At 41.3% G+C, this 14,218-nt stretch overlaps 1 protein-coding gene across 2 annotated transcripts; it reads left to right on the top strand.

Moving 5' to 3' along the window:
• Positions 1-58: 58 nt before the first annotated feature.
• HNRNPH2 (heterogeneous nuclear ribonucleoprotein H2) lies at positions 59-5,941 on the top strand. 2 transcript variants are annotated; one of them, XM_007119005.3, is made up of 2 exons: positions 59-194; positions 3,638-5,941. In XM_007119005.3, the coding sequence occupies exon 2, from the start codon at positions 3,691-3,693 to the stop codon at positions 5,038-5,040; it is 1,350 nt and encodes a 449-aa protein (XP_007119067.1). In that variant the 5' UTR covers positions 59-194; positions 3,638-3,690; the 3' UTR covers positions 5,041-5,941. The 2 variants fall into 2 exon arrangements, with proteins under 2 accessions (XP_007119067.1, XP_007119068.1); XM_007119006.3 differs by having other exon boundaries at positions 78-182.
• Positions 5,942-14,218: the final 8,277 nt, after the last annotated feature.

Consider the following 14,218-nt stretch of genomic DNA (forward strand, 5'->3'; position numbering starts at 1 on the left):
ACCAGAAGGAAGTGCGGCACTTTAATAATCCCGAGTTAGAGCAGAGCAGTGCTCACGTGACCCAGATCTCACATGACGTAGATCCTCACGTGACCAAACGCTTACGTGAGCAGAAGTAGTTCTGGTCGTCGTCTACCGTCTCGCTATAAGCCGTTTGAGGGAAGAAAGAGGAAAATTATCCGGTATCGTTAGAGGTTGGTGTGTGGGTGGGAAACGGGGACCCGGGGGTGGTGATGATGCAGACCAAAGCGGGGTCCGCGGGCCGCCTCCGCCTTTTTCGTTCCCTGCTTTCCCCTCCCCCGCACCCCCCTCCCCCCATCTCAGTGCCGGGAAGCCGCCTTTGCTGCGCCTGGTGGGGAAATGGTGGACGCTCGTGACTGTGTCTGTGTTTTTTGTATATCTATCTGTCTGGGCGGGTCTCAAAGGACCCTTAAGAGAAACTGTAAGCTGGAAAGCATTTGAAAACCACGTCCCTGGATTAGGAAAAACAGATCTTGAGTCCAGTGGCCTGAATGCTGGTCCGTCCATTCAGGCACCCAGTCTCCAGTGCCTGATTGTCTGTCTGTCTGTCTGTCTGTAGGGGGAGGCACAGCTAGGCAAATGCTGCGTGCCTGACCGAGGCGCCCAATGAATTTTTTTACTGAATTAAATATTTAAATAACGTTTATTTTTCGGCTTATAACAATCTACGTGTTCAATTTTGGACTTTGGAAAAATAATAGTATGCTATAAAATTTTAAAAATACACATAATTCATCACTCGGAGATAACTACTCAGCATTTTGGTCTGTAAAACGTCTGTATATAACACACACATAAATGCACAAATTCTTAACTCACAGTGGAATCCTGGTTCCTACTTCAGGCAACAGAGTCCTCGTGGCCTTCCCAGGAGACACAGTGATGAAGCAGAACCTCCCTGCCACCACAGAGGGGATGTTAAGGCCTAGAGGGCTGCAGGGACATTAAATGGGATGGGTCGTCCAAGAGATAAGGCAAGCAAAAACCAGGGCGTTAATCTGTCACTCAGACCTAAAGATGGTCCATAGGAAGACTGTTATCACTGCACGTGCAGTGTTGCAGGCACATAATAGGCAATTAGTGAATGTTGACTTGAATCCTCAGTGTAGTTTTAGGGCAGTTAGTACACTTTGTACTTTCTTTCCAAGAGGCCCAGTGTTCCCAGACCATGTCAGATAAGCCATGCACATACAAAATTAGAAAATTTTATCAAATTTGGTATACTAAATCCCAGAAAAGTAAACATTTAAATTTGTTTTCTGTTATTTTTTTGCTGAAATAAAAGTGATTACTCTATAGAAAATTAAGAATGCACAAAAAAATTGAAAAAGAAAGTTGAGAAAGCTATAAACCTACCACCTAGAGTAGCCACTATTAACATGTGACATATTCCCCATGCATGTACTTTTGTAACATTGTTTTTTTAATTCCAATTACAGTGACTTTTAAAAATTAAAACTATTTAGAAGTATATAGGGTAAAAAGTGAAATTCCACTACACTCTTCCTACCTGCCAGTGCTCATTTTCTCAGAAAACAACTTAAATGCTTCCAGAACTTCTGTGAATTTGCATACATATATATGTGCCTGCTTATATTTTCAAATAAGCAGGATCACACTCTACATGTTCCTTCATTTAATATATTTTGGAAATCTTCCTAGGTCAGGGCAGATTTTTTTAAAATAGCTGCACAGCATTCTGTTTTAAGGATAAAATATAATTCACTCAGCCATCCCCCTATTGATGGATAATTAGGTTTCTAATTTTCTGCCATTACTAACAGTGTGGCAGTGAACATTTGTGAGTATTTCTGTTGACCAGGTTCCTGGAAGGAATTCTAGCCTGATCGAAGGTTATGTGAACATATATCTTTTTCATAGTTGAGATTATAACACAGTTATGATCTTGGGTCACTTAAGATTATAGCATAAGTAATTTCTCATGTTATTAGATATTTTTATAATTTTTAAGGTGTGTAATATTTTATCTTTCTTAGTAAAATACCTTTCAAAGAATATATAGCTCCGGAAATCTTTGTCTGAATTTCAGATCCTCTCCTTAGGGCACATAACCGGAAGTGGGTTTACTGTATCAAAAGGCGTGATACATATTTCCAAATTGCTTTCCAGAGATACTGTATGAACTTTCACTCCTCTGGGAGTATATTAGTTTGTGAACCCTGAATATCAGTATTGACTTATCTTCCCTGCTTAACTTCAATATGTTGATGGGTGAAAAATGGCAGTTAATTCTGGTTTTAACTTGTATTTCTGATGATTGATGAGGTTTGAACATTTCCCAGACTCTTCTCCTGTATCTTCACATCTGTATTGCCGCTATATTTAATCTGTTACCATGTCCCACAGAGTCCACTGCTTTGAATGTGTAGATCATATCTTTCCTCCCCCCCTTTTTTTAAACTGCTGTTGCCTTAGGTGAATCCCTTAACATATCTCTAAGAGACAGAGTTCTAACTGCTTTTGCTAGTGTCACCCCAATCCCCTCTGTGACTGCCACACTGTTGCCATGGTGATCTTTCTGAAAGGTTCTGATTATTTCACTCTCCTCCCCTCACTTTCCTTCTTCTCTTTCCTCCCTTCACTTCCCTCTCCTCACTTTTCTCCCCTCAGTCCCCTGTTTAAAACCCTTAAAACGTCCTTAGCCTTTGTCTGTCTCAAAAGAACTCCTGGATCGATCTCTACCTAGCCAGCTTTATCTCTTGCCTTGCCTCTTCTATTTTATGCTCCATCATAATTTTAAGAATTTGTGGATCCCTGAGCCGGTTAGTCCGTTCATTTAACCATTCTACACTGATAGAATTGACCAACCAGTCCCTGCTTTATAATACCCTTTCACCCTGCACAGAATTATGTCATAGCAGGGATAATGTTTATTTGCCCTTTTTGTCTTTAGTAAAGATGTGCAGTGCCTCTGTAGGACCATAAGCCCTTTCTGGGCTTATTGAGTCTTGTATGCCAGAGCCGAGTACTGGACCTGGCAACTGAAAACTGTAAAATGAAGGTGTGAATGCTCTATAATGTATTTTTTCCACTTACCTCTTTGGCCTTAATATTTCTGTGATTTTATTAATTTGTATGAGTTTTTTATATAATAAGGATAGTATTTGTTGTAGGTATCTTCTGAAGTGTATTGTTTGTCTTTTATGTTTAATCTTTTGATGTAACGAAGTTTTTCATTTTTATGTAATCAGATATAACCATCTTTTATTTGTTGATGTCTTCCACTCATTTTGTTGCCATTCACTTGGTATATCTTTTCATCTTTTGTATATCTTTTCTGACTATGTGTTTATATATGATCAATGTGGAAAACTTAGAGCATACAGAAATGGCCAAAGAAAACATTCTCTGAAACAGAAAGCTCCCATAATCTTACCACCCAGAAATAGCCACCATTAATGGTATCCAGCACATAATAGGTATCAAATAAATAGTTGTTGAATGAATGACTTAGAAATTTGGTGAAGTCTTTTTGTTTTACAAATGCCTTACAAAAAAGCTATCAGTGTAATTGAGTTTTCTATTAATAGTTTGGTTTTTTCTCTTACTGTATTGTGAACATTTTTCCATGACAATTAGTCTTAATTTTTTTCAGCTACACTGAAATTACACTGAACCGAGCCTGCCAGCAAGAGCCCAACAGTCACCATGATGCTGAGCACAGAAGGCAGGGAGGGGTTCGTGGTGAAGGTCAGGGGCCTGCCCTGGTCCTGCTCAGCTGATGAAGTGATGCGCTTCTTCTCTGATTGCAAAATCCAAAATGGCACATCAGGTATTCGTTTCATCTACACCAGAGAAGGCAGACCAAGTGGTGAAGCGTTTGTCGAACTTGAGTCCGAAGATGAAGTGAAATTGGCTCTGAAGAAGGACAGAGAAACTATGGGACACAGATACGTTGAAGTGTTCAAGTCCAACAGTGTTGAAATGGATTGGGTGTTGAAGCATACAGGTCCAAATAGTCCTGATACTGCCAATGATGGCTTCGTCCGGCTTAGAGGACTCCCATTTGGCTGTAGCAAGGAAGAGATTGTTCAGTTCTTTTCTGGGTTGGAAATTGTGCCAAATGGGATGACACTGCCGGTGGACTTTCAGGGGCGGAGCACAGGGGAGGCCTTTGTGCAATTTGCTTCACAGGAGATAGCTGAAAAGGCCTTAAAGAAACACAAGGAAAGAATAGGGCACAGGTACATTGAAATCTTCAAGAGTAGCCGAGCTGAAGTGCGAACCCACTACGATCCCCCTCGAAAGCTCATGGCTATGCAGCGGCCGGGTCCCTATGATAGGCCAGGGGCTGGCAGGGGGTATAATAGCATTGGCAGAGGGGCTGGGTTTGAAAGGATGAGGCGGGGTGCCTATGGTGGAGGGTATGGAGGCTATGATGACTATGGTGGCTATAATGATGGGTATGGCTTTGGGTCTGATAGATTTGGAAGAGACCTCAATTACTGTTTTTCAGGAATGTCTGATCATAGATATGGAGATGGTGGGTCCAGTTTTCAGAGCACCACAGGGCACTGTGTACACATGAGGGGATTACCTTACAGAGCCACTGAGAATGATATTTACAATTTTTTCTCACCTCTTAACCCCATGAGAGTACACATTGAAATTGGACCCGATGGCAGAGTTACTGGTGAGGCAGATGTTGAATTTGCTACTCATGAAGATGCTGTGGCAGCTATGGCAAAAGACAAAGCTAACATGCAACACAGATACGTGGAGCTCTTCTTGAATTCTACCGCAGGCACAAGTGGGGGTGCTTATGATCACAGCTACGTAGAGCTCTTTTTGAATTCTACAGCAGGGGCAAGTGGTGGTGCTTATGGTAGCCAAATGATGGGAGGGATGGGCATATCCAACCAGTCTAGTTATGGAGGTCCTGCTAGCCAGCAGCTGAGTGGTGGTTACGGAGGTGGTTATGGTGGTCAGAGCAGTATGAGTGGATATGACCAAGTTCTGCAGGAAAACTCCAGTGACTATCAATCAAACCTCGCTTAGAGAAGGAGTAATAAACAACAGCAACAAATAACAGCCGTGCATTTATGGGAGTTGACTAGAATGGGAATGATGTCAGGCATATCCAGTATGATTGGTAAATGGGAAATATTGATTCTGATCACTCTTGGTCAGCTAGCTTCCTTTTCTTTTTCCTCCCTCCCTCCCTCCCTCCCTCTCTTTCTTTCTTTCTTTCTTTCTTTCTTTCTTTCTTTCTTCCTTCCTTCCTTCCTTCCTTCCTTCCTTCCTTCCTTCCTTCCTTTTGCTTTCTCCTTTTTTTTAAGAAAACAAACAAAAATTAAGTTTAACGGTTTCGCATTACTGGCTTGTGATTCATGCTTACTGTAAAGTGGAAGTCAAGATTGTTTTAAAACTTCAAGCTCAGTAATTTTGAACACTGAAACATTCACCTAGGATGTAATAACAAAGTTCAGTATTGACCATAACTGTTAAAACAACTTTAAGCTTTCCTCAAGTTAGTTATGTTGTAGGAGTGTACCTAAGCAGTAAGCGTATTTAGGTTAAAGCAATTTCACTTATGTTAAATGTTGCTCTTATACCACAATACATTGAAAACTTTGGATGCATGTTGAGAAACATGCTTTTCTGTAAAACTCAAATATAGGAGCTGTGTCTACGATTTAAAGTGAAAACATTTGGCATGTTTGTTAATTCTAGCTTTTCGGTTTAATATCCTATAAGGCACGTGAGTGTACACTTTTACTTTTTTTTTTAAAAAAAACGCTCTGGGAAAATTTTGAGATGTAATACCAATACTTTAGGAGTTTGGTCATGTCGTTTGTATGAAATTCTGAGGCTTTGGTTTAAATCTTTCCTTGTATTGTGATTTCCATTAGATGTATTGTACTAAGTGAAACTTGTTAAATAAATCTTCCTTTTGAAAACTGGAAAAATCTTGTATAGCTTGATTTTTATTATGTTCTATCATATGAGCCATTTTATGCAGTCCTGTGCTGATGAAATTTAAATTGTTTTTAATTTTTTAATTATTATAAATATACCTTAGCATCTTTACAATACATTATTGCACATATCATTAATTATTTCTAAGATATAGTCCTAGAAGTGGAATTGCTTAGTCAAAGGTCCACACATCGTTAAGGCTTCTGATTTGTATTGCCAGAAAGATTATGGTACTTTGTGTTTCCACTAGGAGTGTATTTTTTAAAAAAATTTTCCCCCATAGCCTGCTCAATGAAACACATATTCTGCTTGATTGTGGCCAGTTTGTTAGTTGAAAAGTGGTATCCCGTTATTATTTTAATTTGTGTTCCTTAGATTAATATTAAGATGGAGCATTTTTCTGTTTTTTTCTACGTTTATCCTCACCACATCCACAGGACTATTGAGCTACTCTGGAGACATTGTACTTTATCAAGACAGCACGCTCCAAAATCCAAAGAAGTAAAGGCAAATAAATAATCCTCTTCCTTTCATTTAACCATAAATTAGAAGATCTAAGACACCTTTATATGTTTAAAAGAATAAGTAGGCCTATGTTATCATAGAAATAATTCAGTTTCCTCCATGAATTCATTAGTAGTCTCTAAACACTATTCAAGGTTTTTCAGGGAGCATTTAAAGCTTATTTTAAACCAATGGTTCTCAGACTTTAGTGTGCACTGGAATCATCTATGGGGCTGGTTAAAACATTGATTACTGGGACCCACTCCTACAGTTTCTGAAATTCAGTAGTTCGTGGGTGGTGCTTGAGAATCTGCTGATCCTGCAGGTCTCAAGACCATGTTTTGTGATCCATCATAGTTCTCTAATGGCTACAGGCCTATAAACCCTGAAATGGCAACTCTAAGAAGCTGCTTCCTTCATGATCCCCGATTGCCCCTTACGTTCCTGTAACAAGTAGTTTAAGCTTTCTATGAAAGTATAAATTGCATTTGACTTTATAATACCTTGCACCTCCCATGAGAACTTTGAAAACGTGACATCTGGGATTATCTTATACTTCCGCACATATCATGATGGCCATTAACAACACCTCTCAATGACCTTCAGGTCTGGACGCCCTCAGGTCAGTACCAGATGCACCTGAACTTCAGTAGATATTTTTGTAGATCTCATGACTAGCCTGGAAGTCCTTGGTCTGTTCAGAGCTTGAGGCCCAGAGAAACGCTCTGAGAAGGGAAGCAAATACCAAATTGGTAGTACCTGACTCCATTTTATTCAAGGACACTTTTTATTGAAAACCATTCATGCTGAGGATACAGTGGGTGGTGATTTGAGATTCTTTGATGACTTCTAATTTCTGTCACAGCTGCCAAGAGAGCAAGATATCCATTTCAACTCATGTCATACTGAGCCAGTCATTTACCTTGCCTTCCTAAGGCCTTCAGGAGGGCTTTTGCAGAGGGTTCACAAGTAGGTGTTTTTGCTTTCCAGGCTGCTCAGTTAATTTTCCAGAACATTCTCTTAGTGTAAGCAAAGATTCTCCAGTTAGCCACTAGATGTCACCAAACCCCGGGAAAGGATTGGCTGAGCCTGGCCATCAATGGTGTTTGCTTCCTCTGTGCTGGAGAAGAAAACTCAGACGGGCTCAGGGAAGCAGTTAAAAGAGAGAGACCCTGGAGAAGGCCAGTGGTCAGCACTAGAGGTGTGAAAAGAGATAGCAGTACCTGTGGGGACAGCAGCACAGATGCTCGTGTGTACACACACACACACGCACACACACACACACACACACACATACACACAAAACACCTCTAACTCTTTTAAATCTAACACTAACACTATCCGAGGGCTTCCCTGGTGGCGCAGTGGTTGAGAATCCGCCTGCCAATGCAGGGGACACGGGTTCGTGCCCCGGTCTGGGAAGATCCCACATGCTGCGGAGCGGCTGGGCCCGTGAGCCATGGCCACTGAGCCTGTGCGTCTGGACTCTGTGCTCCGCAATGGGAGAGGCCACAACAGTGAGAGGCCTGCGTACGGCAAAAAAAAAAAAAACAAAACACTACCCGGGAGAGTTTGCTGGGAGGTAAAGTGGGCAACCCACCCATACCCTGCGACCAAGTCAGGATTCATTTTAGACTGCCCCCTTGGGCTACTTGGCAGAATCAGGCCGGAAGTTTGCAGTGACAACAATCATGGCCTAAGGAAGTCTCCACTGATAGCTTATGCCCCTGGTTCTCCGAGTGCTGCTCCTGGACCAGCAATCAGCAGACCTGGGAACTTGTTAGAAATGCAAGTTCTCTGGCCCCATCCCAGACTGACTGAATCAGACACTCTGGGGGTGAGTCCCAAAATCTGTGTTTTAACAAGCCCTACGGGTGATTCTGATGCTCAGAACCACTGGTTTATGTATGGATTTCCTTATTCACCCATTCATTTATTTCTACATTTATTCATCCAACCATAAAGGAGGTCAGTAAGCCAGAGACAATCCTATCTGTAAACATGGCACATCTTTTGTACCTTGACAGCCCGTACCCCACACCCTGCGAATTGATATGAAAATGCACTGCAAGTTCATTTACAAATCAAGGTCCTTTTCCTTCCGTGAAAATGCCTACTCTGTCAGCAAAAATGAAGATTTCTCCAAGCTGGGCCTTGAGTACTGTTGCAAAACAGTTGCTGATGGAATGAAATTCCACTTGCTGTGCCTGATACAGGCTGGGACTGTCACAAGGGCCATTTCACAACCTGCTCCCACACTGACCAAAATTCAGTCTTGTGAATACAAAACACGCACATCTATGGGGTCACCAGCTTAGCGTGGTGCAAGACCCCATTTGGGAGGTGAGGGGGTTAGGTTGTGCCTGGAGCCTGTCTGTGGAAGGACTTTTTCCAAGAGTCCTTTTTCTCCCTCCCTCTCTGCCTCCCTCCCTCCTTCGCACGGGGCTCGTTTCTCATGCACGCATGTCATTACTTCAGAGATGAGGAAACTGAGTCTCAGGGAGGGTAGGAATTAACGCTGCCTTTGGGAAAGAAGCAGGATGCTGGAGAGTGGAGGAAATGACGTCTGGCCAGGGAAAGAGAAGGAAATGTCTCAGATCCTCAGGGCATGGTGGAAGGGTACCCGTGCCCTGATACATGAGGGAGGAGGGTGGTGCTGACCAGCGCTGGGTCGAGCTCTTCTAACGCTCCCCGGACCTAAGTTCCCTTTCCCCACTGCTAGCCCGCGAGTGTCGGGGAGAGGGTCAGGTAGGGGCGCCTCAGGAGGACGGAGAAATAATTTGATAAGAATTCATTATTCCCTCTCCCCTCCCGCTTTCCAGAGACCCTCGATCCCCCCACTCTCCACCCCCAGTATATTTCCTTTCCCAAGCAGGATGGGGAAGAAGCCTGGCAATGGCCACCCTGGGACAGGCTGCGGCTGAGGGGGCGTGGTTAGCGTGGTGACTGATGCCCGTGGCTTCCGGGAGGAAGGGGCTTCCGGAGTCCCTGCCCAGCTCGGAGAGGGGAGACACCTACTTTGGTAACCATCCAGGGCGAGCTAAGTCTGGCCCCTGTAGGTGAAAAAAATTAATCAAGTCAATTTAATAAAGAAATGGAAATTTTTATTCAAGCCAACCTGAGGTTTATAACCTGGGCGACCCGTCTCTCAGAGTTTTGAGCACTGTTCCAAAGAGGTGAAGGGGAGATTTTAGAGAAACGAAAAGTGAGAGCTGTGAGTTTCAGGTTTATTTGGGGACTAACGGAGGACTATAGCTCTGGAAACAGCTTCTCAGAGAGCGCTGAAGAACTGCTCCCAAGAGGTAAGGGGAGAGAGGTCAGCACGTACGATTTTGGCAGAGGGGCTACCAGCAACCAAGCACACATCTTGGTAGAAGGTTGCAGCTAGTCCCAAGGAATGGATATCTTGGTTAATGGTTACAGTGCTTTTCTAAGTAGGGCAAGATGAAAGAATTCAGGTTCATAAAACATTTCTCCTGAAAATATCTAACTATGTGAAGCTCTGTTCTGCTAGTTTTCCCAGAGCACAGAGTTCCTCATTCCTGATCTCTACCCTGACCTCCTTTTAGAGTATGTTAAAGGTCGGTGACTTCAGTGGCTAATGACTCAATCCTTGTAGAAGTGGATGGTGAGTGGCCTTCTTCAGTTGGCAGTGCCCCCTTTTTGTCATAAATGTGACCAAAGTTTGGGAGGCGTTTTATGACCATTTTGTCCCACAGTGTTAGGAATGCTAATTCCCAGGTCAGGCCAGGATTTCATTGATAGGCCATTCAATGTGCTATTACTAGACTAGGCCCTTTTAACAGTAGCCAAAAGTCTCTGGACCACCTGTATTACTAGTCTGTTATGTTCCAGGAATGATTCCCTCTTGTTGCTTCTTCCCATATCTAGAGTTACACTATTATAATCATTGATTTTATAGAACTATATTTGGTCAGATGTTTCAAGTCACCTTAGTCATCATCATTTTATTGGAGGCTCAGTCATACTTTGGTAATGCAAAAAACAATAATCTTGTAAAATAGGCAGAATACAAGTAATATAGCTAGTAACTTTTTTTTTTTTTTTTTTTTGGCCACGCCATGCAGCTTGTGGGATCTTAGTTCCCTGACCAGGGATTGAACCTGCAACCTCGGCAGTGAAAGCGTGGAGTCTTAATCACTGGACCACCAGGGAATTCCCAGCTAGTAACATTAATAGGGTTATAAGTAAATACTTATGCTAAGAACTTCCATTAGGTGCGGCCCAGTATATCCCCAGGTCATCTGACCTGGTCTGTTCCATACCAATCTCTATCTTTAAGGTAATGATATATTGTCATTATTCATAAGGCACCCAGCTCAATTACCTACTGTTATTAGGCTGATTATCCTTAGTATGTTATTAGACTGATTATCCTTAGTTATTAGGCTGATTATTAGGCTGATTATCCTTAGTATGATTCAATTGTTCCCAACATTAGGGGGATTTAAACTTAGATGACTGTAGCCTGATGTTAGTCATATTAATCCATCCCATAACTGAGGAAGGTTATATTCTTTGACTGAAATTTAGCTCATTGCTCTGACTGAGCTTGAGTAACTTTAAAAGAAAAGTCATATTTATGGTCATGGTCAGAGCAAGTATGACTGATTGGCCAAGTGAGGGGGTCCCAGCTAGTAATATCAATAGTGGCCCAAACAGAGCTATAACTTCTTTCTTCTAGAATAAATTTCCTAAGGGCCATCCAATTAGAGCCTTGGAGAGGAGAAATCCACCAAGGTAACCCAGAAATACTGGATGTAGGTAATTGACCATAAACCCAAAAATTGGATTAATTTTTAAACTCTGCATAGGATTTGTGCCCATGATAGGAAAACATTGATTTATGCAAAAATCCAAGAAATTAAGAAAGCACTGTAAATAATCATATGGCTCAGGTCCAGTACCTTGGGATAGCTTTCTGCTTCTGATGTCATCTTCTTCTCATCCTGGTATGGGTGTAGTTTCTCCTCGGTTTGAGCATTGTTTTAAGGTGATTTTGAAGTCAGCAGTCCTCTCTATAGACCAGTCCAATGCAGGAGCACTTTCTAAGTGAGAAATATGAATCCAAGAGTCAATTCCCTTCAGTTTTTCTGTGTATGAGCTAGTTAAGAGAACCTGGTAAGTGTTCTTCCATCTAGGTTGGAGATAGCCCTTTAAATGATGTTTTTTCCAGTGTGCATAATCTCCTAGTTGTAGGGCATGGGACATCAGATCTTCTTCCAAAGATAGATTACTGTGATAAGCTTCAGAAACAAACTTAGAATGTCCTTTTAATAATTTGTTGTGAGGTGGATGGACATAGAGACTGTCATACAGAGTGAAGTAAGTCAGAAAGAGAAACACAAATACCGCATGCTAACACATATATATGGAATCTAAAAAAAAAAGAAAAAGAAAAAAAAATGGTCAGAAGAACCTAGGGGCAAGACGGGAATTAAGATGCAGACCTACTAGAGAATGGACTTGAGGATACGGGGCAGGGGAAGGGTAAGCTGGGACAAAGTGAGAGAGTGGCATGGACATATATACACTACCAAATGTAAAACAAATAGCTAGTGGGAAGCAGCCGCATAGCACAGGGAGATCAGCTCGGTGCTTTGTGACCACCTAGAGGGGTGGGATAGGGAGGGTTGGAGGGAGGGAGACGCAAGAGGGAAGAGATATGGGGACATATGTATATGTATAATTGATTCACTTTGTTATAAAGCAGAAACTAACACACCATTGTAAAGCAATTATACTCCAATAAAGATGTTAAAAAAATTTAAAAAATTTTAAAAATAATTCAATTAAGCTTTATAATAGTGTAACATTGCAACAAGGAGCCATCTAGGAAGTGAGTCTTAGGCAGTGAATACCAAACCTCAGTGCTAGAACTTAATATCCACAAAAGTATATATATATTTTTTAATTTAAAAAAAATTCAAAATTGAAGTATAGTTGATTTACAATGTTGTACCAATCTCTGCTGTACCGCAAAGTGACTCAGTTATACACATATATACATTCTTTTTTTATATTCTTTTCCATTATGGTTTATCACAGAATGTTCAATATAGTTCCCTGTGCTATACATTAGGACCTGGTTGTTTATCCATTCTAAATGTGATAGTTTGCATCTACCAACCACAAACTGCCAGTCTACCTCTCTCCCTCCCCACCCCGCCTTGGCAACCACAAGTCTGTTCTCTATGTCTATGAGTCTGTTTCTGTTTTGTAGATAGGTTCATTTGTGTCATATTTTAGATTTCACATATAAGTGATATCGTATATTTGTCTTTCTCTTTCTGACTTACTTCACTTAGTATGATAATCTCTAGTTGCATCCATGTTGCTACAAATGGCATTATTTCATTCTTTTTGATGGCTGACTAGTATTCCATTGTAAATATGTACCACATCTTCTTTATCCATTCATCTGTAGATGGACATTTAGGTTTTTTCCATGTTTTGGCTATTATGAACAGTGCTGCTATGAACATAGGGGTGCACGTATCTTTTTGAGTTATAGTTTTGTCTGGGTATATTCCCAGTAATGGGATTGCTGGATCATATGGTAATTCTATTTTTAGTTTTCTGAGGAACTGCCATACTGTTTTCCATAGTGGCTGTACCAACTTACATTCCCACCAGCAGTGTAGGAGGGTTCCCTTTTCTTCACATCCTCTCCAGCATTTGTTATTTATAGACTTTTAAATGATGGCCATTCTGATCAGTGTGAGGTGGTACCTCATTATAGTTTTGATTTGCATTTCTCTAATAATTAATTAGTGATGTTGAGAATCTTTTCATGTGCCTACTAGCCATCTGTATGTCTTCTTTGGAGAAATGTCTGTTAAGGTCTTCTGCCCATTTTTCAATTGGGTTGTTCGTTTTCTTGTTGTTGCGTTGTATGAGTTGTTTGTGTATTTTGGAGATTAAGACCTTGTCTGTCGCATCATCTGCAAATATATTCTCCCATTCTGTAGGTTGTCTTTTCGTTTTTTTTTTAATGGTTTCCTTTGCTGTGCAAAAGCTTATAAGTTTGATTAGGTCCCATTTGTTTATTTTTATTTCTATTGCCTTGGGAGACTGACCTAAGAAACCATTGGTACGATTTATGTCAGAGAATGTTCACAAAGGATTATTATTGAAACATAATTTTTTCTCTCTAAAATTACCCTTATTTCTACCAAATATAGCCAAATTAAGGCTAATTTGTTTGCAAAATAAGTCTGGTTTCAATAAACTTGGCCTGATTATTTACATGTGTAATTGATCATACAGGCGTTTAAAAAAAATTGGCTTTGCTGGAACTTTTCATAAGGAATCTCAGATTCAAGTTTCAAAAGGCCTCTCAAGGCCAGGAAAGCCATGGCAAGGGCTTGCCATCAGATTCTACCTGCAGTATCTATAGATTTGGATGAATTCCTCTCTTCTTGAGGTCCCCAAGATATCTTGAGATTCCTGCACCTGTCAGGAGGTGGCCTTTCTTATTCACCTGGTAAGGCTGTTGGGAACCTAAGAATTTCCAGTTTCTGGAGGGATCAGGTAGAGAGAAAAGATAAATGTTTCAGTTCTGCTTACAAAGGTATAATTTACCAAATTGCTGTAAGTCATAATTAGCTTAAGGAGAAAGGTTTCCTCATATCTGGAAAACACAGATTAAAACCCAGTAATAGGGCTTCCCTGGTGGCACAGTGGTTGAGGGTCCACCTGCCGATGCAGGGGACACGGGTTCGTGCCCCGG

Source organism: Physeter macrocephalus, chromosome 21, assembly GCF_002837175.3.
Source record: "Physeter macrocephalus isolate SW-GA chromosome 21, ASM283717v5, whole genome shotgun sequence".
Taxonomy (NCBI): domain Eukaryota; kingdom Metazoa; phylum Chordata; class Mammalia; order Artiodactyla; family Physeteridae; genus Physeter; species Physeter macrocephalus.